The following is a 23,154-nucleotide window of genomic DNA, read 5'->3' as shown; positions in this document are numbered from 1 at the left end:
CCAGGGCGTGCGTGGTTGATGAGAAAGTGGAAATAGCTGACTAGTTTTCTATCAAAGGGAACAAAAAACATTATGGTGGTAGCTAAAGGGGGATGTGGGTCAAGGTAGGGTTTTGTTTATTTTTATGGGGGAAGATAGTGGAGCATGTTTGTGTGATGGGAATGACCCACAGAGAGCATTTGATGGTACAGGGGAGGGGACTCTGCAAGGACAAATGCTTAAGAAGGTGCTGGGGTGGGGGTGTGCCTGGGTGGCTCAGCTAGTTAAGCATCTGCCTTTGGCTCTGGTCAAGATCTCGGGGTGCTGGGATCAAGCCCTGTGTGGAGCTCCCTGCTCACTGTGGAGTCTGCTTCTCCCTCTCCCTCTGCTCCAGGGGATGGAACCCAGAGGAAAGATGAGGAAAAATGGGACATAAATATTATATTAGAAGTTTTCTGCACCAAGGGAAAAGTAGACTAACCCCGGGGGCTTTCAACTGGAATTGCAGGTCATCACTAGGAACTCATGGTTTTGTGGATATAGACCAAGCTATCCGGATGTCTGAGGGAGATGCACATCTGTCTGTCCATAGAGATATATCCATTTATCGACACAGCGGTCTGTACACCTAGCCCCAGATCTTGATTTACAAATGCTATTCTCAGCCAGAAGGAGTCAGGGTGCTGGGACCGAGAGTCCGCAGATGAACCTGGCACGTGTTCTTTGCAAGAAAGGAGGCTAGTGTTCAAAGAACGATGGAGACATGTCACGAAGACATGGAGATCTGCTTAGGGACTCCTCCGGGCCATATCTAGGATGGTTTGCTCCTCAAAACAGACCCCGAAAGCAACAGATTAAAACCCGTTGTGTAAAACTAGATTCTTTCAGTTCATATTGACGTAGATAAGTGGATAAACAAAGAGAGACTGTGGCAGATATTTTTCAAATAAATGTAGAAGAAAGTGTGGAGCTAGAGATGCACCATTTGACAAAAACCATCATCATAGTCTGAGCAAGAATGATCGAGGGATGATAAAACTCGTGGAGGAAGGAATGATGAGGTGTAGGGTGTCTACATATCAAAGCCTCTCCTCATAAAATATTAATAAAAAAGGTAGTAACTTCACAGTGGAGAAACTGGGCAGCCACCAAAAAGATGAATTAAGGAACATTATACAAAACACCAGGCCTTTACTCTTTAAAAATGTCAAGGTCACGAAAGACAAAGACTTTTACCAGGTTTAAGGAGACCAGAGAGATATGACAACTGAATGTGGTCTTACATGTTGGACTTGAATTTGTTGTTATCAAGGACACTATTGACACAAACAATTAGGTTAAACGTGCATCGAGTCCATAGTGCAACTTAATCTCAAATGATTTGGAAAAATATATATCTATATATACATTTGAAGATGACATACAACATATATGCATACATATTTATGTGTATACACACGTACACAGAGATATGATAGAGCAAGTGTAGCAACTTTTGCCTCAGGAGCTCAGGGTTGTATGAGAGTCCTACACACGACTCTTGAAACTTTTCTGTGCGTCTCACGAAATTGCTTCAAAACTGTGAATCTCCCACACGGTTTCCCTGCCGAGGCAAGAGGCTCCAGGGCAGAGGGGCAGAGCACGTCCAGGCACTGAGGACAGGTGGACTGGCCACGAGGCAGTGGGAATTGTGTCTGAGAGCCACACAGTGGCTGGGGGAGAGAGGGGGAAACTGGAGAAAAACCTCCGGAATGCAGAAATAAGGCTAAAGGAATGACCTTGGTGTCCTTTAAATGTCCTAGCAGAGCCTTGTGTAGGGATTCTGGTCCCCTTAGGGGATGTCCCAGTGTCCACTCACTATACTATTGATTGGGGCCCTGACCCCCACTTAGAGTAAAAAAGCCACTTAACTTTTGACCCCCCAAAACGTACCTACTAGTAGCCTATTTTTGGCCAGAAGACTCACCAGTAAGCAGTTGATTAACATGTATTTTGTCTGTTCTATGTATTCTTACAACAATCCTGTGTTCTTACAATAAAGAAAGTCCTAAGGAAGAGGAAAGTACATTCATAAAACTATGCTGTATTAAAAAAAAAAAATCCACATGTAAGCGGACCCATGCCATTCAAACTCACGTTGTTCAAGAGCCAGCGGGTCTCCTCTCTACTCCATTTTTTTTAAAGATTTTATTTTTATTTATTTGGCAGACAGAGATCACAAGTAGGCAGAGAGAGAAAGAGAGAGAGAGAGAGAGGAGGAAGCAGGCTCCCTGCTGAGCAGAGAGCCCGATGCGGGGCTCGATCCCAGGACCCTGGGATCATGACCTGAGCCGAAGGCAGAGGCTTTAACCTGCTGAGCCACCCAGGCGCCCCTCTACTCCATTTATTAAAGAAGCAGTTGAACGAATTAAATCTTAGATATGCACTCTTTCTGCATGTATATGGAAATCCTACTTGAACCTTCCAAACATTGCACTTTGGAACAGTAAGTGATTATTAAGGGAGGCAGGAGAGCGCACAGCGAAAGCAGTTGCTTCCCGATCGGTGCACGGAAGACGCTGGAAGGCAGGGCCCGGGGTTGCTCACCGAGCTTGTCCATGCTCATTCCCTCTGCAGCCGCTCTCTCCAGCTGGAAGAAGTCATAGTCAAACCTGCTCAAGTCTTCACGGCCTCGCTCTGAGGGAAACCCAATGTAGAGGTAGGCACTGTTGGACCCCAAGATAAGGCGGTCCTGGGGAGGAGACAGGTGGCTCAGGGGAAGAAGCGGGGAGACCAGGGTGCAGGATCAGCCTGCTCCAGGGGAAGCCAAGGCCCCAAGCCCAGTCTGGCTGTGTTAAATCACAAGACCTTCGTGAGTTCCCCCAGAGAGGGAAGAGACCCATGAACGGGGAGAAGAGGCTGGCATCTTGGTTTTGTGCGCATGCTTTCATTTATTACTTCTGTATCCCACACCGAGCTCTGACCCGGGGATCCCAGTGGGGACCAAACAGAGCTGCGTCCTCCCCTCTAGGACTCTACAGACGAATAGTGTAACAGCCTGAGAGAGAGGCTTGAATGAAAGGGGGTGCTTCTGCAGAAGGGCGAGGGGACCTACCATGTACCAGGGACCAGAGCAGTCCTCTCCCAAGGTGCACTATTTAAGCTAAGAGGTCAGGGGCGGTAAGTTTCAGCAAGGCAGGGAAGGCTGCTGTTAAACAGAGCCTGGGATGTTCTGAAGAATCAAGAGAAGGTCAGCGTGACCTTCATGCAGAGCAGTGAGACTGGAGGAGGCGGAGAAATGGGGCGGCTCACACAGGTGTCCGAAAGTGTGGTCACTGAGGATTTCCAGGATGGCGTGGTCCAATAGCTTGTCTAGAAGGTTCTCTGTGGCTACGGTGTGAGGAATGGGTTGAAGAGGGGATTGGGTCACAGGGAGGCTGGGGAGGGTCCCTGTGGTGCTGGGGACTCAGGCTGAGGCATGGGGAGGAGATGGAAGGCCCAGGCTCTGTGAGGTGCTGCAGTCCCTCCCTGTGGCAGGTTGTTTAAGAAGTCCAAGATGTCATAAAACGTTAGAGCTGGGAAGCGTCCTGGTGAATTTTTAGTTCGCTCCTGTTTTGTAGATGAAGTCCAGAGAAGCAAAGTGATTTGCCCAAGAACACACAGCGAGTTACTATCAGGTCTCCCAACACCAAGCCGTGACCATGTCCATCGTGACGCTGTAGCAGGACACGGGGTGGTTGGTGCCCAGCCCCACCCAGCCCCACCACAGCGGGAGCGGGGTGGCACCTGTCGAGATCCCCCTCTCCCAGCTCCCAGGAGGGACTTAGGGAATTCTGTGACCAGGCAGGAAAGCTTACCAGGTGCTGCAGCTTCGTCTTGGTAGTGATGGGCACCCCATTCACGACAACTTTGCACTTGCCATGTGGCGTGACCATCACTGTCCCATCCAGATTGGTGAAGGAAGCGTGTTTATCTGAAATTCTAAAAAGACAAGAGTTTGTCTAAGGAGCCACAATAGTGATGACTTTAGCGAACAGTTCTGGTTGTTTGCCCTCTTTCCTGCTTCAGTAAGACCTCCAGTGGCAAAGATGTTTTTGAGGGGATGCTGGGGCAGGCGGTTAATAATGACTGAAAATAATTTATACCCCAGAGAACTTTAGATCCATTTCTGGGTCTTATTATACAAACCCAGCTAAAGACTTGGGGAACAATGTCAGAGGTATCACATTGGCTGCTCCCAAGATATTATTTGTGTGCCGTGAATGACCAGCTTAACTGTTCTAGAATGTTCCTAGACTCCTTGGCTGTCATGGAACATTCTGGGTGCCGAGACACATGCACACCCATATTTCTTGTTTGCTCGGGGCCCAGGGATGCTGCAGGAAAGGTTCTAACCTCAGATCATCTGGAGTTCGACCATTTATAGACCTGGAAAGGCCGGGGGTGGGGGGTCCTCAGTTGAGTTAGGAGAGGGGACGTGGAGGCTGGCGGGGCAGGGTCCGCACAGGTCCCCTCTCCTACTCTCCCTGCACTTTGGCTTGGGAGGGCTGAGGTATGTAAGAGCTGATTGAGCCTCCTGGCTGGAAATCGTGGGTAGGCCGCAGAGGTAGGGGACAGCTATGAGGTCACAGGGACCGCCAGCGGGGGCACCGGGCCTCCCTTTTTAGAGGCGATCACCTTAAAGGTTGGGTTTGCTCTCAGCCCAGTTGGTGAGGGAGGGCTCTGAGCACAGGGCTCTGGGGTGCTGTCGCTTTGGTGGGTAAGACCAGAAAAGACATGAGCCACTGGAGGTGGGAGTCATCTACGTGGGTCCCTCGTGCAGAATTCTTATACAGCGTCTGGCCACGGGTCTTCCTCTTACTCCCCACATCAGAGCCGAGGAGACAAGCAGAGGGCAGCAGCAGGGATTTCAGTGAGAGCTTGAAAGCCCTTACGAGGCTTTCTTCCCCAAGCCCTGGAGTGGATCCCAAGGACATTCTGGCACTTTCTTGTTCGGGGTGGTCCGGCTGGCTCTGTGGCCTGACCTGGCGATGACCAGACCAACATTGAGACTCTCCTGTGGGCTGACTGGTCACAGCTCTCACCTGCTGGGCCAAGATGGCTCTTGTAGACTTACCCCAAACCCTGAAGAAAGATGGCATTCGATGGAGCCCGACCAGCGTCACATGAGCCTTGAAAAGAATGAGGATGATTGGTCTGTCAGTTTGTCAGGATTTGACCTTGATGGGGGATCGTGTCGCACATTGGGCCGTGCTATTTCATCTCCAAGAGGATCGTGCAAGGGGACTTTGCCACTAGGATTTTCAGCCAGAAGTCCTTGCGCACCATGCTGCCTTAGGGATAATTGTTTTACCTTCTGCCCTTTTTGGGAGATATTCCTAACTTTTTTCAAATTCCACCTTACTGGTGGGAATTCTGGGGGAAGAAACTATTGCGTCTGGGCCTTGGGAGATGGGCTGAAGCCTGGTTTCCAGGTCCTGATCTGTGACATTCTATCTCTGTCCTGTCACTGAGCCCTGGACAGGACCCAGAGCACCACTCTGGCCCTCCTGGGGGGCTGCCCCCCACTTCCATCCTGCATGATCCCCCTCCTGTCCTGGGGTGCACATGGGGCCAGGGTGTGGAAAGCCAGACATCACTATGCAACCGATGCCATTTTCCAAAGTTTGAATAGGTTAAAAAAAAAAAAGTGGTCTACACATAATAATGGACTATTATTCAGCCTTAAAAGGGAGGGAAGGCGATCTGACACCTGCTACAACATAAATGAACCCCAAGGACATTACGCTAAGTGAGACATACCAGTCACTGAATGACCGAGATCGTACAATTCCAGTTACACGGGGTGCCTAGAGTAGTCGTAAGTGCAGGGGCTGGGGAGGGGCCCTGAGAGTTGTTGACTGGGGACAGAGTTTTGGTTTGGGGAGAGGGAAGGTTCTGGAGACGGATCGGGGGTGATGCGTGCAGAGCACTGTGAATGCACCAATGTCCCCGGACTACTTAACGGTCAGCATGGGGAGCTCTGTGTTGCCTGTATTTACTGCAAAAAGAGAGATTCCAAAGGAACAGAAACATGCTTGTGAAGCAAGAAGCGGGGTGGGTGCAGAAGGAGTCGGGGGGGGGGGGGGGGCGGTGAGCACCAGCCTGAATGAAGAACTTGAGAGCGCCCGTGAGCTGTGGGTCCTCGTTGACGTTGAGGAGGTGAGGGACGGTCTCGGTCATCTGCCGCTCCTGGGGGAGACACGGAGAGGTCCCAGGGCTTGCACGCTCAGGAGAGAGTAGCATTTCTGTCCTATCCGCTTGCTCCCAAAGCCTATCGTTGCTCCCAATGCTTGGTCCATGCATCCCGTCAAATCGCCCAGTAAAGCGAATCCAGACAAGGGAGGCCGAGTGGGGCTGGGGGCTCGACTGAGCAGGGGTGAGACCCTTGGCAGATCAGTCGTCAGGGGCTGAGTCCATCTGGACAGGACTGTTGCAAAGTGTAGCCAGTCCCCAGCTCTGTTCCCCCTTCCCGGCTGCCCTGCATCGGCCCCTTCCACCCTGACATCTCCTTCCTGCCCTGTGCCCCAGGTCCCCACACCGCACCCCCTGCCATCTCCAGGCCCCAGGCGGCTGCCTCCCCGCCTCATCCTTCCCTGGGCCTCCGCTAAGCCTGTCCCCCTACATCTCATGCTCCCCCTCCTGGTCATCGGATGTTGATGACAAATGGGACAGGCTGTAGGACTGACTCTCTGCTGGTCACCTGAACGCATTTCATCCCTGAGTGCAGTACTGATGGGTCTTGGCCTTCTGGAGGATCGATAGACCTGGACTGTGCCATGAAGGCATAAGGAAAACTTTTAAATCTTGAAATTCTGATAGAGAGTAAGGAGGGTCAGATCCTTTTCTGTTGTTACTGTCCGCACCTCAGGAATCCTTGGGTCCAACTCGGCCTGGCCTTCGGGTGCTGCAGACCCCCCCCACCCCAGCCCCAGCTGCGCTCCCTGAGCCCGAAGCTCACCTCTATTCCAGGCTTCACGAGCCTTTGGGAAGGCTGGCGGGACCTATGCCCCTCTCCCCAAGGGCTCCGGGCCTGGTCCCTGACTTGGGGTTCGTGCAGAGCTTTGGGGTTTGTGCAGAGACTTTGGGGCCCAGGTCATGGCGGGAGTGTGCCATGGATGGGGGACTAAGCGGGCATCTCCCTGACCCACGTGTGAAAGTCACATGACGGTGCACTTAGGATCTGATACCGGCAGCGAATGCCACGCCAGACACCCGGGTTCAGGGGCATCATACCGTCCCCATAAGACAGTCCGTGGTCCTCAAATTCTCCGCAAACTGTAATACGAACAGCCTTGGATCTACCCTCAGCCTCACTCATCAAGCCTCGTGGCTTGCTTGCCTCTCGTCCCTGCCCACGGCGTAAATGTAAGTCCCTGTCACATCTCCCGTACTACACACTCACTGGAAACAGAAGCCACACCACACTTATCATCCACCTGAGCGCAGCCCAGGCGGCCGTGCACATCTGGGAAGGCGGTGAGGGTCCCCGCCAGGGGCCGGCCTCCGCAGGTGGGGGCGGTGAGGCTCACCTGGGCGATGGCCAGGTACTGCTGCTGCCACTCTTCCCGAGCCTGCTGCAGCTGGTGTGCCCAGGTTGGCTGGCCCGTCTGTGGCCTGGGACCCTGTTCAGCCAGCCCACAGGCCGGCCACTCTGGAAGGCAGGGAGGCATTTCAGCAGCGGATAGATGTGCAACGTCAAAGGCGAGCAGCAGAATAAGTAATAACCAGCTGGGGCGCCGGGAGTGTTTCTGCTGCCCCCAGGGATTGCTGTGCCGTCGGGGTGCTGCCACTAAGGTTTCTGGAGAGTCGAACATCATTTAACTGCATGAGGCCATCAGTAGAATCCACGTCAGATGGCCGCCGTGCAGTTCTGGGAAGGAAAGAGTGGTCTCGGGAGAAACCATGGCTTCGGAACAAAAATAGCAATAAAAATGAGACTGAACATGACCCTCCAGGAAGGGCAGGGCCCTTTCTTTCTTACAATTGCATGCGAACCTTCATTCGCCCCTGAATAAATTGCGTTTCCCCAGGGCCAAGGCCAAAATGTCCCCGGAGGCTGCCCTGGCCTGGGCTAGGGCTCCAGGGATTCCAAGCAGGTGTCCCCCCACTCCAAGCCCCACACTGAGCCTGCAGCCGGTCCCTCCCCCCCATCCTGCTCCTGGCCTTCCTGCTGCTGGGCTGGACCCAGACTCAGTTTACCTGCCGTCCTGGAATTTCCGCGTGTAAGCAGTGCTTTGCTGTTCCCTGCCTTTGACTCTCTCATCAGCATCGAGGTGTTGACCACAGCTTTGTTCTGGATCTTTTTAGCCCTTCCATGTGCGAAGAAGAACACACGCTGAGACCCTGGGCCACTTTGCAGGGCACCGGCCAGAAATGGGCATAGCTAACACATTCCCGACTCGCTCTGCATCTGAAATCTGAGCTTGACTGCGGATCCTGGGCTTTGATTGGCTGACTGTGGTCACCTTTCAGTGAGGAAGGGAAGGGTCTCTAAGGCTTGTCCCCCAGGGCCCACGGCCCCATGACAGAGCCAGGCTGTGAGCCCAGGACTTTCAGCTACTGTTTTCTCCTTCCTCCGCATCACATCATCTCTTGTGTGAAATCTGCTGGCAACAGATTTGCATCTGGTGAGCGGAGAGACAAAGTCACCCAAAACGGGAGCTCATGGTCCAGGTGCCGGAAGAAACGTCTAACGGCGTGACACGGTCTCTAGGCTGCTCCGTGCAGGGAGAAGCTAGTCTGTGTCCTTGCAATGCAAGCCTCCCTCCTGATGAGGGGCCCCTACTGGGTGAGAAAGTGACAACTGCAGTTCTGAGCAGCTGCCACGTGTCAGGCATGGCTCAGGCCTGATCTCTTGGGTTCTTCACCCCGACTCTGATGAGAAATCACCTCCCTCCATAGGGATGCGGCTGAGGGGTGGGAGGCCCAGAATCCCAAGGTCCCGTCTGAACCCGACAGGTGGGTCTCGGTGGGGGCTTCTCAGTGTCTTGCCACGCGAAAGGGGAGGAGGGGTGCTACCTAGAGGCTCCCTTGCCCCTTACCCTCATCTTTCTTAAAAGGGTCTGGAGAAGCAGGATCCAGATTGCCTGCCTCGAAAAGCAGGAACCTGTCTGGGCCTCAGCCTCCCGCCCAGGCTAAGGGTGTAGACTTGCTCCCTGGCCCCGCTGGACAGAAGGAACCTGGCGATGGTGGCCCCTCCCCGGGGGAGATGCCGGTGACCACCTACTTTAAAGAGGATCATCCGTATGCGTGGGGCCTGGAGAAATGAGAACCAGTCCAGGGGGAAGCCGGGCCTCGCATGTTATTAGCATAAGAGCCCCTGCCTGCCTTTCTCTGTGCTCCCCGTGAGCCACGTGACAAGGGGAGAAATGTGTGAATGGCCATGCCATTGGGCGGGAAAATACAGGGAGACCAATGTCAATCACATCAGGATTGGCATCAGCCCATCTCCATCAGTTGGAGCCCCCAGTGCCTCTCCCAGGCAGAGCTGGAGCGACCGAGTGACAAGCTCAGGGGGGCCCCGGGTCCCCTAGGAAGCATTCTGTCCTGCCTCCTCCCAGACCTCATCCCCAGCTGCCCACCCGTCAGGTGGAGGGTGCTGGAAGAATCTGGCAGATTCAGAACCGGGAGCCACGAGGGATAGTAAACACTCATACCCGTACCGTTCCGCGTATCTTAGTGTGGACAGAGTTTCTTCGTAGCAGAGGTCAGCCGGGCTTATGGCTGCGATCTGTAAAGAACGGCCTCTTAGCCTGAGTGGGTCTGTTGTGGTGGCTAACGTTCATAGAATATCTTGTGATTTACACTATTGCTCAAGCTTTGCAACTTGGAAAAACACACGCGACCCACATTTACAGCCTATGTCAACCTCACACGTACCCCCCAACACACACACACACACAACACAGGTAGCTCACGGAACCTCAGATACACGACGCAAACACAGGACACGTATTCCCAACACACACAGCAACACTGTCGAGGGAATACGGTTAGTAGATCCACTGTAGAAATAAAGCAAAGGAAATGTGAAGAAACTTGTGCCAGAAATAGGATCGGAGCACAGAGGACTGAGCGGTTGGATGTTGGCTTTGCAGGTGCTCTCTGAGGAACCTCCAACCTCCTCCCAACCACACTTATCTCTGTTAAAGTGTCATAGCGCCTGAGTCAGGACCTTACCCCGCAGACCCACAAGTCTGCCAGGGTTTGCACACACCAGCTCAGACCTGCTGCCCTTGACTTTGTAGTCTAAAGTTCTGAGCATCTTATGGGCACTTTTTTTATCCCAGGTTCTTGGGGGTTGTTCCCATTGAGGCCCACAGGCAGATAGACAACCAGAAAAACGTTACAATATTTTTAAATGCTTAGGTAAGTCTCAGTGATAAGAGAACAAGGATGTCCTCTGCTGTGAGTTTGGGACAGTGTGCATAGAACCGGCCGGGCAGTGAGCATTCCTCTCCCACTCGGGACAGCAGGCAGGAGGCAGGCAGAGTTGGCCCGGCTTTGTTCCTTCCCATACCTGGAGCCAAATGGCAGAGAATCCTGATTTTAACACATTCTACATTGTACCCACTTGGCCAGCATTCATTAGGAAGACTCTGGAGTCTCCGCTAAGGTGACACAGTTCAGCTCCTCTCCAGCTTAAACACCTTCCTTGTGTCACATGGTCACACATGGTCAGACTGACTTCCAGTCCTGCCCTGCAATGACCCCCGATTTAGAATAGTATGACTGTCTCAGTGTGATTTGAAAACTCATATGTTTCTTCTGGATAATAATAGTAACGTTCCATGTAGAGAACCTGAAAACTACAGAAGAGAATGAATAAAAAACAAAAATGAGCAATATTTGAACATTGCAGTAGAAAGAGTTCCAGGAGTCACGAGCGAGGGAAGAATGTGTTACGTAAATGCAAAGCGTGACGTCACAGTACACAGAGCGTAATTGTGACAGGAACAGTGACGACAACAGCAACTGCCGTGTCGGTCTCACATGCTGCAAGAAAGTCACTTTACCAAAGCGGTTCTGCTGTTCCCGCCCAGTGCTGGCTGGAGAAGTTTGGTCAGGACGGAGTCTCTGTAGGGAACATGCAAGACTCTCTTCCCCATGGCGGCGTCAGCCAAGGCACTGAATGAAAAAGGAAATACAAAAGAACAGATTAAAAAAAAATAGGTCAAGAAGAAATCTGTCTCCCTGGGAATAAGTCAGAAATACCTGTCCGATCCCGTCTTTGACCCCATAAATCTGAGCCATGACTCTAAAGAGTAGCCACTAGTTGAGACACCTTCTGTATGACCATGTTGCAGCAAGATGGCGACCCACATGGGCCACCAGCTCCCTCTCTGAGCTCAACCCTGACAGAGAGACCGTGACAGACAGGGAAGCCTAGATCTGAGGAGCAGACATGCTAAATCTTACGAGGAAAACCTGAAGAACCTGCAGGCTGTTGTAAATCTGTGTATAAAGAAGAGTTTCAGTCTGAGGAAGAGGGGCACCAGCTCGAGGTGTAGAGACCAGAATGGGGAAAGGGGTTAAGTCCTCTTTTTGATTTTCTCTCATTCTGCCCTCAGAAGAGCCCATAAAGTTAGGACCCCCATATGACAAGACACCAGAGAAAGCGTGAATAAGCAAGTCCCCACCCCACTCCAGGGGACTGCAGACACTGTGGTGTTGTCCCTGACCAGAGTGGGGAGGAGAAGGGAGGCAATCCTATCGATGGGAAATTATAATCACCAACAGTGACAAGGAATTTATAGAGTGAATCTAGCAGACTGGGGAAAGAAACAAAATGATCTGCTGGGAAGAAAGAAATACAGTAACTGAAATGAAAAATACAATGGACAGGATTAACAGCAAGTTAGACACTGCTATAACTGGAATTAGTGAACTAGATAGTTCAAAAGAGATGAGCTGGATTGCAGCCCAGAGACACCCAGAGATGGCAAACAAGCGAGGAAGGTTAAGAGCCTTGGAGGACAGGCGAGAAGATTTAAATGGTCTGACTGAAGTTCCAGAAGAGAAGAGAGAAAATAAATGGGTACAGACAGTGCATGAGAAGTACTGGCTGAGAACTTTCCAGTCCCGATGAAAATCACTAATCTACAGAGCTATGGAAGCCAGGGAATTACAAGCAGAATAAATAAATTCACACTCAAGTGCAACATAATGAAATTGGAGAACATCAAAACAAAAGAGCTTAAAAGCAGCTAAGGGGAAATATTGATTTTCTTCAAGGAAATAGCCATTAGACCACCAGCAGAAAACAGGAAACTGCAACCTTAATGAGCTGAAAGAAAATGCTGCCCATCTGGAATTATATACCCAGCAAAATTACCTTTCAAGAATGAGGTGAAATAAACACATTTCAACAAAACCAGAATTTGCCATCAGCAGGTGATCACTGAGGGAAATTCTATAGAATATTCTTCCACCAGGAGGAAACTGATCTTAGCAGCTCTGAGGCTTAAGAAGGCATGAGTAATTTAAAGAGTGAACACTGTGTAAAATAGAAATAGTAATGTTTTGGGGGTTAAAGAAGAATAGAATTAACATACATATCAACAGTCACAAATGTAGGCTGGAGATCCTTGTATTATTCAGGAAGAGGATGAAGCATTTATTAATATTTAGACTTTGGCCAGTTGAACATATTAAAAAGTTAAATATATCGAATTTTGGCCTATAACAGAGGTAGCACAGGAACTCCACTAAGGAAAGGAGGAAATGTTCAACAAGTATAACTGGAAAAATTGGTAATCTGTAAGGAAAAAATAACGCAAAGGATGCCTATCTTAAACTATGCATAGACGTCAACTCCAGATGGATACAGATCTACTTTTCTTAAACAGACACAAGAAATGCAAAACAAAAATGACTACCATAATTTCTGCTCATCGACAGATACCTTAAAGTGAAAAGACAAGCTACCTACTGGGAAAAGATATTTATTATATATCTGAGGAAAGAGTAATACAAAATACGTAAAGAATGCCTAAAAATCAATAAAAAGACAGTAACTGACAAACATAAGGTATTTTGAGAGAAGACATATTGCCAGTAAACATACCAAATGCTGCTCAAACTTGCTAATAACCAGGAATATCCAGACCACAGGTAGACCATTTAATCAGAAAATATCAAGAAATGTGACATTACTGAGCCTTAGAAAAGATGTGGCTCAGGGGATATTTTATACTTTGCTGCTGGGAGTATAAATTGGCCCAAACACTTGGAAAATAGTCTCTCCCCACTGTCAAATGTTAGAAACTGCAAAAAAAAAAAGTTATTGCACACACCTTACAAGTACTGCAACATTTTCAGTCCTTTGTCTATACTCAAGAGAAACTTTAATATATTGATACTCAGTGATTTGTACAAGAATGTCCTTAATAGCACTGTTTATAATAGCAAATAACCAAAGCCTGGAAACAACCGAAATGCCAATCCAACAGGAGAACAAATGAATAAATGGTGGCATATACCCGCAATGGAATACTATATCATAATGAAAAAGAAGTAACAACTTCTACTACCATAGGGAGTCTCATAAACACAGTGTTTAGTGACAGAACAGAAGGCAAATTAACCAAAGCCACACATAACATGGATACTTATTGTTAATAATGTTGGATGACAAAGCCAATCCCAGCAATTCTACTCCTCGATGTATCCTTGAGGAGAGTAAGAAATTGTTTTCCCCAAAGCATATGTACAAGAATGTTCACAGTAACATAATTCATAATAGTCAAGCCCAGATACAAACAAAATGTCCATCAGTGGGAGAATGGATAAATGAATTGTGGTATATTTTCTGCAATGGAATCCTACAAAGCAATGAAAAAGAGTGAATACATTACATGAGAAACATGGCTTTGTCTCATAGACACAGTCCTTAGTGAAATAAGCCAGATGCAAATGTGGGTGACCTCTTATAAGTGGTCACATTTAGATGAAAATCAAGATAGTTTCAGGCAAAACCAATTTTTAGTGGCAAAGGTCTATTTCTTTTGGTGGGAGTAAAAGCTAGGAGGAGGATATGAGGAAACTTTCTGGGCTTTTGGAATGTCTTATATCTTGAGGTTGGTGTTAATCACATAGATATATACATATAAAAATTCACCAAACTGAACATTTAAGATTTGTGTACTTCACATAATTTATACTTTGATCATTTAAAAAAGAACAAGATCTAAAAACCTATAATATTTTACCTTTTTTGTACATTTCAGAAATGAGTGTCACAAATTAAAAATAGTCACAAGTGATAAAACAAGAAAGGTTGAAAGAAGAAAGGGAGCTAGGGACAGAGAGAGGATAAACAAAATTCAAGATGGTGGCTACCTCTGAGGAAAGCATAGTGGAGAAATAACAGCTATTTCTTGGGTTGGGTGGTGACTTTACTGGCGTTCTTAGTTTTACTAAAAAGCAATACGTTGGGGCACTGGGGTGGCTCAGTCATTAAACATCTGCTTTAAGCTCAGGTCATGATCCCAGGGTCCTGGGATTGAGCCCCACATCAGGCTCCCTGCGGGAGGGAAGCCTGCTTCTCCCTCTCCTGCTCCCCCTGTTTGTGTGCACACTCTCGCTGTGTTTCTCTCTGTCAAATAAATAAAATATTTTTTAAAAAGATTTTATTCATTTATTTAACAGACAGAGATCACAAGTAGGCAGAGAGGCAGGCGGGGTGGGGGCTGGGAAGCAGGCTCCCCGCTAAGCAGAGAGCCAGATGCGGGACTCGATCCCAGGATCCTGGGATCATGACCTGAGCCGAAGGCAGAGGCTTTAACCCACTGAGCCACCCAGGTGCCCAAATAAATAAAATCTTTAAACAACAACAGCAACAACAATAATACGTTTAAAATAAAACATATAGGAGGACCAGGTATGAGCCAATGATGACAGTGGGTCATAAACCGAGGTCTATGATTAATCTGATTTTTTTTTATTTCTGAGGTCATTTTTACAGCAGAAATAAATACCCATGCACCAATTATTTACCTGATAACATTTCCTAAACTGGTTAAACTTAAGTTAACTCGTGATCCTTCCCTCAGTCTGTCTCCTTCAGATCCTGAAGATTTCTGCCTTTCACTTCCTGCTAAATCCACCAAATTAATACTGGACTGCTTGGTGAGGTCTCTGTCTGGGAAAACCTGTAGGAAAGCACCACAAGTCACGCTATTAGAGTGCTAGCAGGCTACATATGAAGTCCATCTAGTTCACACTTTAAAACAAACAAACTGAGGGTTTTAGAAGGGGGGTGGGGGGATGGGTGAGCCCGGTGATGGGTATTAAGGAGGGGGCACGGATTGCATGGAGCACTGGGTGTTATACAAAAAACAATGAATCATGGAACACGACATCAAAAACTAATGATGTCCATTATGATGTATGGTGACCAACATAACATAATAAAAAATTCTTGGAATTAAAATTTTTTCCTAATTGTACTTCACACTCAAAAATATGTAATAAAATTTACGAATTAAAAGGCTACTTCGGGCACCGGGGTGGCTCGTCAGTTAAGCACCTGACTCTTGGTTTCAGCTCAGGTCATGACCTCAAGGTTGTGGGAACAAGCCCCAAGTCAGACTACCTGCTGCTCAAGGAGCCTGCTTAAGATTCCCTCTCTCTACCTGTGCCCCTCCACCCCCTGCTCTCTCTTCTCTCTCCCTCTCTCTCTCTCCAAAAAAAAGGCTGTCTTCTTTACAGTGACATATCACATTAATACATCATCAGCCTCAAATATCTCAGTTTCTCCTTCTCAATTTTGCAAAGCTATTTCCAGTGGTGTATTAGATCCCAATTACCGCTCTAGAACTTCTGTGATCAAACATCTGAAGTAGAAAATACTGGGAAATAAGGAACCGTTTGGGACAGTGTGGTCACGCAGTGAGGGGAAAAGAACGTGGATTTTAGAATGTGACAGATCCCTTGTTGGTTACATGACTGTGAGAACTAGCTTTTCAAAACTGCAACTGTCTTAGTTGGAAAACAGGGATCATAGCATATTATTGGGGTGTTTAGGAGGGTAACAGACAAGAGAAGTAACGGTTCTAGCCATGCCCGACATACAGTAACAGATGTTAATATCATTATCGACACCAATAGCGAGCGTAATGCCAGATCGCTACACACATTTTTTTCAGTGGATTTCTTCCCTTGCCTCTAAAATATCAAGTTAAAAAAAGGGCAAACCATATGTAAAGTTTATGAATGTTACTAACATAAAATCGTCTGAATAGTACTTAAAGTTTATGACAATCTTTATTTTTTTACTTAAAAAAAGAATGTATTTATCTGAGAGAGTGTGCACCCATGAGAGTGGTGGGGGGTGCAGAGAGAGAGAGAGAGAGAGAATCTTAAGCAGACTCCCTGCTGAGTGTGGTGCCCCACATGGGGCTCGATCTCACAACCTTGAGATCACGACCTGAGCCGAAACCAGGAGTCAGACGCTTAACCAGCTGAGCCACCTGGGGGGCCCCCAATATTTTTTAATTTCAGTTGAAGCACAGGTGACATGGGACCTGACATTAGTTTCCAGTGTACAACATAGTGAGTTGACAATTATATGTTACAAAATGCTCACCATGATGAGTGGAGTTATTGTCTGTCTCTATACAATGTCATTACATTCTCTATGCATTCTCTATACATTCTCTATTTCATCCTTCTGACTTACTTCTTTTATACCTGGAAGTTTGTACCTCTTAATCCCCTTCACCTCTTTCACCCATCCCTCCAAACCTTCCCCACTGGCAACCACCAGCTCTCTGTCTTCATGAGTCTGTTTTTATTTGTGTCTCTTTGCTCATTTGTCTTGTGTTTTAAGACTCCATATACAAGTGAAGTCATATGGTATTTTTTTTTCTGTGTCTTATTTATTTCACTTCGCCTAATACCCTCTAGGTCCATGTACGTTGTCCTGAAAGGCACGATTTCATTCTTTTTTAAAGCAAGGTAATATTCTATTGAGTATATATACCATATGGTATCAACGAACACGCAGGTTGTTTCTGTATCTTGGTTCTGGTAGATGGTGCTGCGGTAAATACAGAGGTACAGGTATCTTTTTCACATAGTTTTGTCATTTTCTTTGGGCAAGTATTCAACAGTGCAATTGCTAGATTGACATGGTATTTCTATTTTTAATTTTTTGGATTTTAAATTTTAATTTTTAATTTCCACCATGGCTGCTCTAGTTGGCATTCCCATCAGCAGGGCACGGGCATTCCCCTTTCTCCACATCCTCGCCAACACTTGTGATTTCTTGATTTTAGCCATTCTGACTGGTGGGAGTTGATATTTCATATTGTGGTTCTGATTTGCATTTCCCTGGTGATGAGTGATGTTGAGCATCTTTTCACGTATCTGTATCAGTCTTCTTTGGAACAATGTCTATTCAGATCCTCTGAACAGTTTTTAAGCCAGACTGTTTTTTGTTTTGACTTTGATGTTGATTTGTATAAATTCTTTTTGTATTTTTGGTTATGCCGTTCACAAATATCTTCTCCCATTCTGTATGTTGCTTTCCATCTTGTTGATGGGCTCCTTTGCTGTGCAAAACCTTTTTTATTTTGATGTAGTCCCAACTGCTTATTTTTGCTTTTTTTCCCTTGTCTGAGGAGACACATCCAGAAAAATATCACTGAGACTGTCGTCTGAGCATTTACTGCCTATGCTTTATTTTTTCTTTATATAGATTCAGTAATCACTTTTAGGTCTTTAATCCGTTTTGAATTTATTGTCATGTATGGTGTTAGAAAGTGGTCCAGTTTCGTTATTTTGCACATAGCTGGCTAGTTTTCCCACCACTATTTATTGAAGAGATTGTCTTTTCTCCCATCATATATTCTTGCCTCCTTTGTTATAGTTTAATTGACCATAAACGTTTGGGTTTATTTCTGGGCTCTCTATTCTGTTTCATTGATCTATGTGTCTGTTTTTGTGCCAGTACCATACTGTCCTGATTACTGTAGCTTTGTAGTGTAGGTTAGAATGTAGGATTGCAATTCCTCCAGCTCTATTCCTCTTAAGATTTCCTTGGCTATTTGGAGTCTTTTGTGGTTCCATACAAATTTTAGGATTATTCACTCTATAAAAAAATAGTATAGGTATTTTGATGAAGATTGCATTGAATCTGTAGCTCACTTTGGATTTTAGTATAGACGTTTTAACAATATTTGTTCTTCCAACCCAAGAGCGTGGAATGTCTTTCCATTTATTTGCATCTTCTTCAATTTCTTTTATCAATATCTTAGAGTTTTCAGAGGACATTCCTTTTTCCTTTACCTCCTTGGTTTAATTTACTCCTGGGTATTTTATTCTTTCTGATAGAATTGCAAATGGAACTGTTCTCTTAATTTTTCCTTCTGCTAGTTCATTATTAATGTATAGAAAAAAGAATCCATAGATTTTTGTGTATTAATTTTGTAACCTGAGGCTTTATTGATTTCATTTATTCTAATAGTACTTTGGTAATCTTTATTCTATGTGTAATATGATTTTACCTGCATGAACCTAATGAGACATTTTATTTCTTCCTTACTTAATTGAATGCCTTTTATTCCTTTTCATGTCTGATCATCTGATTGCTTTGGCTACGACTTCCGGTACTTGTTGAATAAAAGTGACAAGAATGGATATCCTTGCCTTGTTCCTGATCTTAGAGGAAAAGCCTTTAGTTTTTCACCATTGAGTATGATGCTGGTTGTGGGTTTGGTACATATGGACTTTATTATGTACGTTGAAATGTTCCCTTTCAACCCACTTTATTGAGAGTTTTTTCTTCATGAACACACGTTTTGTCAAAGGCTTTTTTTCTGTGTCTATTAAGATAATCATATAATTTTTATACTTCATTTTGTTAATGTGGTGCTTCTCATTGATTGATTTGCAAATATGGAACCATCCTTGCATCCCTGCAATAAATCCCACTGGATTTGTGGGGAATGATACTTTTAATGTATGATTGAATTTGTTTGTTGAAGATTTTTGCATCTGTGTTCATCAGGAATATTGATCTGTAATTTTGTTTGTTGTTTTGTTTAGCATCAGGGTAATGCTGGCCTCATGGTGTGAATTTGGAAGCTTTCTTTCCTCTCCTATTTTTGGGGATAGTTTGAAAAGGATATTAAACACTTCTTTAAATGTTTGGTAAAGGGACACCAGGGTGGCTCAGTCTGTTCAATGTCTGACTCTTGATTTTGGCTCAAGTCAAGATTCCGCGTTGTAAGGTCAAGTCCTGAGCTGGGCACCATGCTCAGAGGAGAGTCTGCTGGAGATTCTCTCCCTCTCCCTCTGCCCCTCCCCCAAATCATGCTTGCTCTTACACACACACACACTCTCTTTAAAATAAATAAATCTTAAAAATAAATAAATAAATCTTAAAAAAAATAAATAAATAAAAAATAAATAGAACTCATCTATGAAGCCATCTGGTCCAGTACTTTTGTTTGTTGGGAGTTTTTTGATTACCAATTCACTTTTGTTACTAGTAATTGGTAATCTGTTCAGATTTTCTATTTCTTCCTGTTTTGCTTGGAAGATTGGAATGTTTGCATGTTTGTATGGTAGATTGTATGTTTCTAAGAATTTATCCATTTCTCCTAGGTTGTCCAGTTTGTTGGTGTATAATCTTTTGTAGTAGTCTCTTATAATCCTTTGTATTTCTTTTTTTAAGATTTATTTAGTTACTTGAGAGAGAGAGAGAGTGAGAAAGCAAGCACAAGCGGGGAGAAGGGTAGAGAGAAAAGCAGACTCCCCGCTGAGCAGTGAGCCCAATGCAGGACTCAATCCCAGGACCCTGAGGATCATGACCTGAACCGAAAGCAGATGCTTAACCAACTGAGCCACTCAGGCGCCCTGATCTTTTGTGTTTCTGTGATGTCTGTTGAACTTCTCTTTCATTTCTGATTTTATGTATATGGGTCTTCTTTTTTTCTTGATGAGTCTGGCTAAAAGTCTATCAATTTTTTTATCTTTTCAAAGAATCAGCTCTTAATTTTGTAGATATTTTTTTCTTTTTTTTTAACCTCTATTTCATTTATTTTGGCTTTGATCTTTATTATTTCTTTCCTTCTACTAAGTCTGGTTTTTGTTCTTCTTTTTTAAGTTCCTTTAGGTATAAGGTTAGATTGTTTATTGAAAAATTTTCTCGTTTCTTGATGTAGGCTGTGTCACTATGAACTTTCCTCTTAGAAGTGCTTTTGCTCCGTCCCAAAGATTTTTTTTCTTTAGATTTTACTTATTTATTTGACAGAGAAATAGGGGGTGTGAGAATGGGAGAAGCAGCCTTCCCGCTGAGCAGGGAGCCTGATGCCGGTCTCAGTCCCAGGACTCTGAGGTCATGACCTGAGCCAAAGGCAGATGCTTAACTGACTGAGCCACCCAGGTGTCCCACAGTCTTTGTTTTAAAGTCAGTTTGTCTACCCTCACATTTTTTTTTTTTGCTTCCATTTGCATAGAATATTTTTTTCCATCTTTTCCCTTTCAGTCTGTCTGTGTTTTTATCTCTGAAGTGAATCCCTGTAGGCAGCATATACATGGTCTTGTTGTTGTTTTTTTAATCCATTCTGTCACCCCGTGACTTTTTATTAGACCATTTAGTCCATTTACATTTAAGGTAATTATTGATGGGTATGTATCTCTTGCTATTTTGTTAACTGCTTTCTCTCTGTTCTGTTCTTCTCTTGCTCTCTTCCTTTGTGATTCGATCATTTTCTTTAGTGTTATGCTTGGATTCCTTTCTCTTTACTTTTTTTTGTATCTTATAAGTTTTGGTCACCATGAGATATACATGTAACATTCAATGTAAATAACAGTCTGTATTAAGTTGATGGTTGCTGAAGTTCAAAGACATTTGAAAAGCTCTACATTTTTCCTCCCCCTGCATAATTTATGTATATAGTGACACATTTTAAATTTTTTAATGTTATGTATCCCTTAACTGATTTTCGCATTATATAATTAATGTTACTACTTTTGCCTTGTAAGCTTCATGCTAGCTTTAGAAATGATGGACTTAATCACCTTTATTATATGTTTGCTTCCACCAGTGACATTTTTTCCCTTGCACAGTTTTCTTCTTGTTAGAGCCTTTTCTTTTCCACTTAAAGAAGTAGCTTTGACATTTCTTGTAAGGCCAGTGTAATAGTAATGATTTCCTTTAATTTTGTTTGTCCTGGAAACTTGTTTGTTTGAGAGAGAGCAAGCATGAGCAGGGGGGAGCTACAGAGGGAGAGGGAGAAGAAGACTACCTGCTGAGCAGGGAGTCTGACATGGGGCTTGATCCTGGGACCCTGAGATCATGACCCAAGCTGAACGCAGATGCTTAACCGCATGCCCCTATCCTGGAAACACTATCTCTCCTTCAATTCTGAATCATAACCTAGATGGGTAGAGATTGGTTGTAGGTTTTTCCCTTTCTGCACTTTGAATTACTCATGGCATTCCTTTCTGGCCTGCCAAGTTTCTGCTGAAAAATCAGCTGATAGTCTTATGGGGTTTCCCTTGTATATAGCAATTTGCTTTTCTAATATTGCTGTCTTTTAGATTCTCCATTTGTTATTAATTTTGACATTTTAATTATTATGTGTCTTAGTATGGAGCCCCTTGGGTTCACCTTGTTTGGGGATCTCTGTGTTTCCTGGATCAGGATGTTTGGTTTATTTCCCCAAGATTAGGGATGTTTGCAGATATTATTTCTTCAAATACATTTTTTTCCTCTTTCTTTCTCTCTTCTCTTTCTGAGACCCTGATAATGCAAATGTTAGTATGACCTCTGGGACAACATCCCTGTCTTCCAGATCGCTGATCTCTTGTTCTCCAACCTCCACTCTGCTGTTGATTCCTCCTAGTGTCTTTTCCATTTCAATTATTGTATTACTCAGCTATGATTGGTTCTTTTTATATTTCTTTGTTGAAGTTCTCACTGAGCTCATCCACTCTCATCTCCAGTCTACGGAGCACTTATCTCACTTTGAACTCTTTATCAGGCAGATTGCTTATTTCCATTTTGTTTCATTCTTTTTTTTTTTAAAGATTTTATTTATTTATTTGACAGACAGAGATCACAAGTAGGCAGAGAGGCAGACAGAGAGAGAGGAGGAAGCAGGTTCCCTGCCAAGCAGAGAGCCCGATGCGGGGCTCGAACCCAGGATCCCGGGATCATGACCTGAGCTGAAGGCAGAGGCTTTAACCCACTGAGCCACCCAGGCGCCCCTTGTTTCATTCTTTTACTGGTGGTTTGTCCCATTCTTTTGTTTGGAACATATTTTTCTGTCTCACGATTCTGTCTGACCCTTCATTTGTTTCTGTGTATTAGGTAGGTTAACTATGTCTCCTGGTCCTGACAGTAGTGCCTTGTGTAGAAGGCATCTTGTGGGGACCCAGCAGCACAATCCAATACCCCCTGCACCCTCTGCTGGTCAGCAGAATCGGGCACTTTAGGGATGTCTGTTGTGTGGACTGTGTGCACCCCCTGTGTGACTGGCTGCACCTACTGTGAGTGTGCTGATGGGCAAAGCTGGCCTCCAGGACAGTTTGCTGAGAGGCCGGGCTGTCGCTGCTACAGGTGTGCTGTGGCCAAGCCTGGCTCCCCTCCTCCTTGGGGAAGGAGTCTCTTTGGAGGGGTGCCTCCAGGGGTGGGTGGGTGGGGTGTGTCCACAGGGGAACCCTGGGAGTGGGGGCAAACAGTATGAAGAAGGTGGGTGGAGAGTATCAGAATTGGCTCCCTCAAGGATGGACCAGCTAGGCAGAAGGAGGTCAAGAAAAATTGTACCTTCCAGTACTCTTGTTCCTTGAGAAAGCTCCTACAAATCCTGATCTTCTGGCACAGGCCCCAAAATTAGTCAATAAATCTTTGTGTATAACCCAGGCACTTTCTAGACTACGGCTTCTGTGCTGGGTCTCACAGTACATGATACAGTGCACTGGCCCTTTGGGAGTGGACTGTTAGTTTCTTAAAGCCCTCTGCCTCTCCTCGAGTTGAGTCCACTACTTTTCAAAGACTTATGTTATCAGGCTTGTCTTTCTGGTGCAGGTTTCCAGGGCAGGGGGTGCCTCATGTAAAGCTTGATACCCTGGCTCCTCAAGAAATACCTTGTGCCTATGATATCCTTCTTCTTTGAGGGTCGCTGTGCCTGGGGATTCGTG

The 23,154-nt window shown here is 45.7% G+C and overlaps 1 protein-coding gene across 1 annotated transcript in view; it reads right to left on the bottom strand.

Moving 5' to 3' along the window:
* Positions 1-23,154, bottom strand: part of LOC123927632 (kinesin-like protein KIF28P) — a 60,373-nt gene that overhangs the window by 13,755 nt on the left and 23,464 nt on the right. Inside the window, exons 6-14 of the mRNA XM_045982306.1 lie at positions 14,998-15,152; positions 11,016-11,127; positions 9,663-9,730; positions 8,200-8,309; positions 7,530-7,651; positions 6,099-6,189; positions 5,075-5,129; positions 3,816-3,939; positions 2,566-2,710 (exon numbers count right to left, since the gene is read on the bottom strand). Coding sequence (XP_045838262.1) covers positions 2,566-2,710; positions 3,816-3,939; positions 5,075-5,129; positions 6,099-6,189; positions 7,530-7,651; positions 8,200-8,309; positions 9,663-9,730; positions 11,016-11,127; positions 14,998-15,152 — 982 coding nt within the window. The remainder of the gene's footprint in view (positions 1-2,565; positions 2,711-3,815; positions 3,940-5,074; positions 5,130-6,098; positions 6,190-7,529; positions 7,652-8,199; positions 8,310-9,662; positions 9,731-11,015; positions 11,128-14,997; positions 15,153-23,154) is intronic.

The sequence above is a fragment of the Meles meles genome, chromosome 17, assembly GCF_922984935.1.
Source record: "Meles meles chromosome 17, mMelMel3.1 paternal haplotype, whole genome shotgun sequence".
Taxonomy (NCBI): domain Eukaryota; kingdom Metazoa; phylum Chordata; class Mammalia; order Carnivora; family Mustelidae; genus Meles; species Meles meles.
The sequence above is the reverse complement of the archived record's forward strand: the minus strand, read 5'-3'. Positions and strand labels throughout refer to the sequence as shown.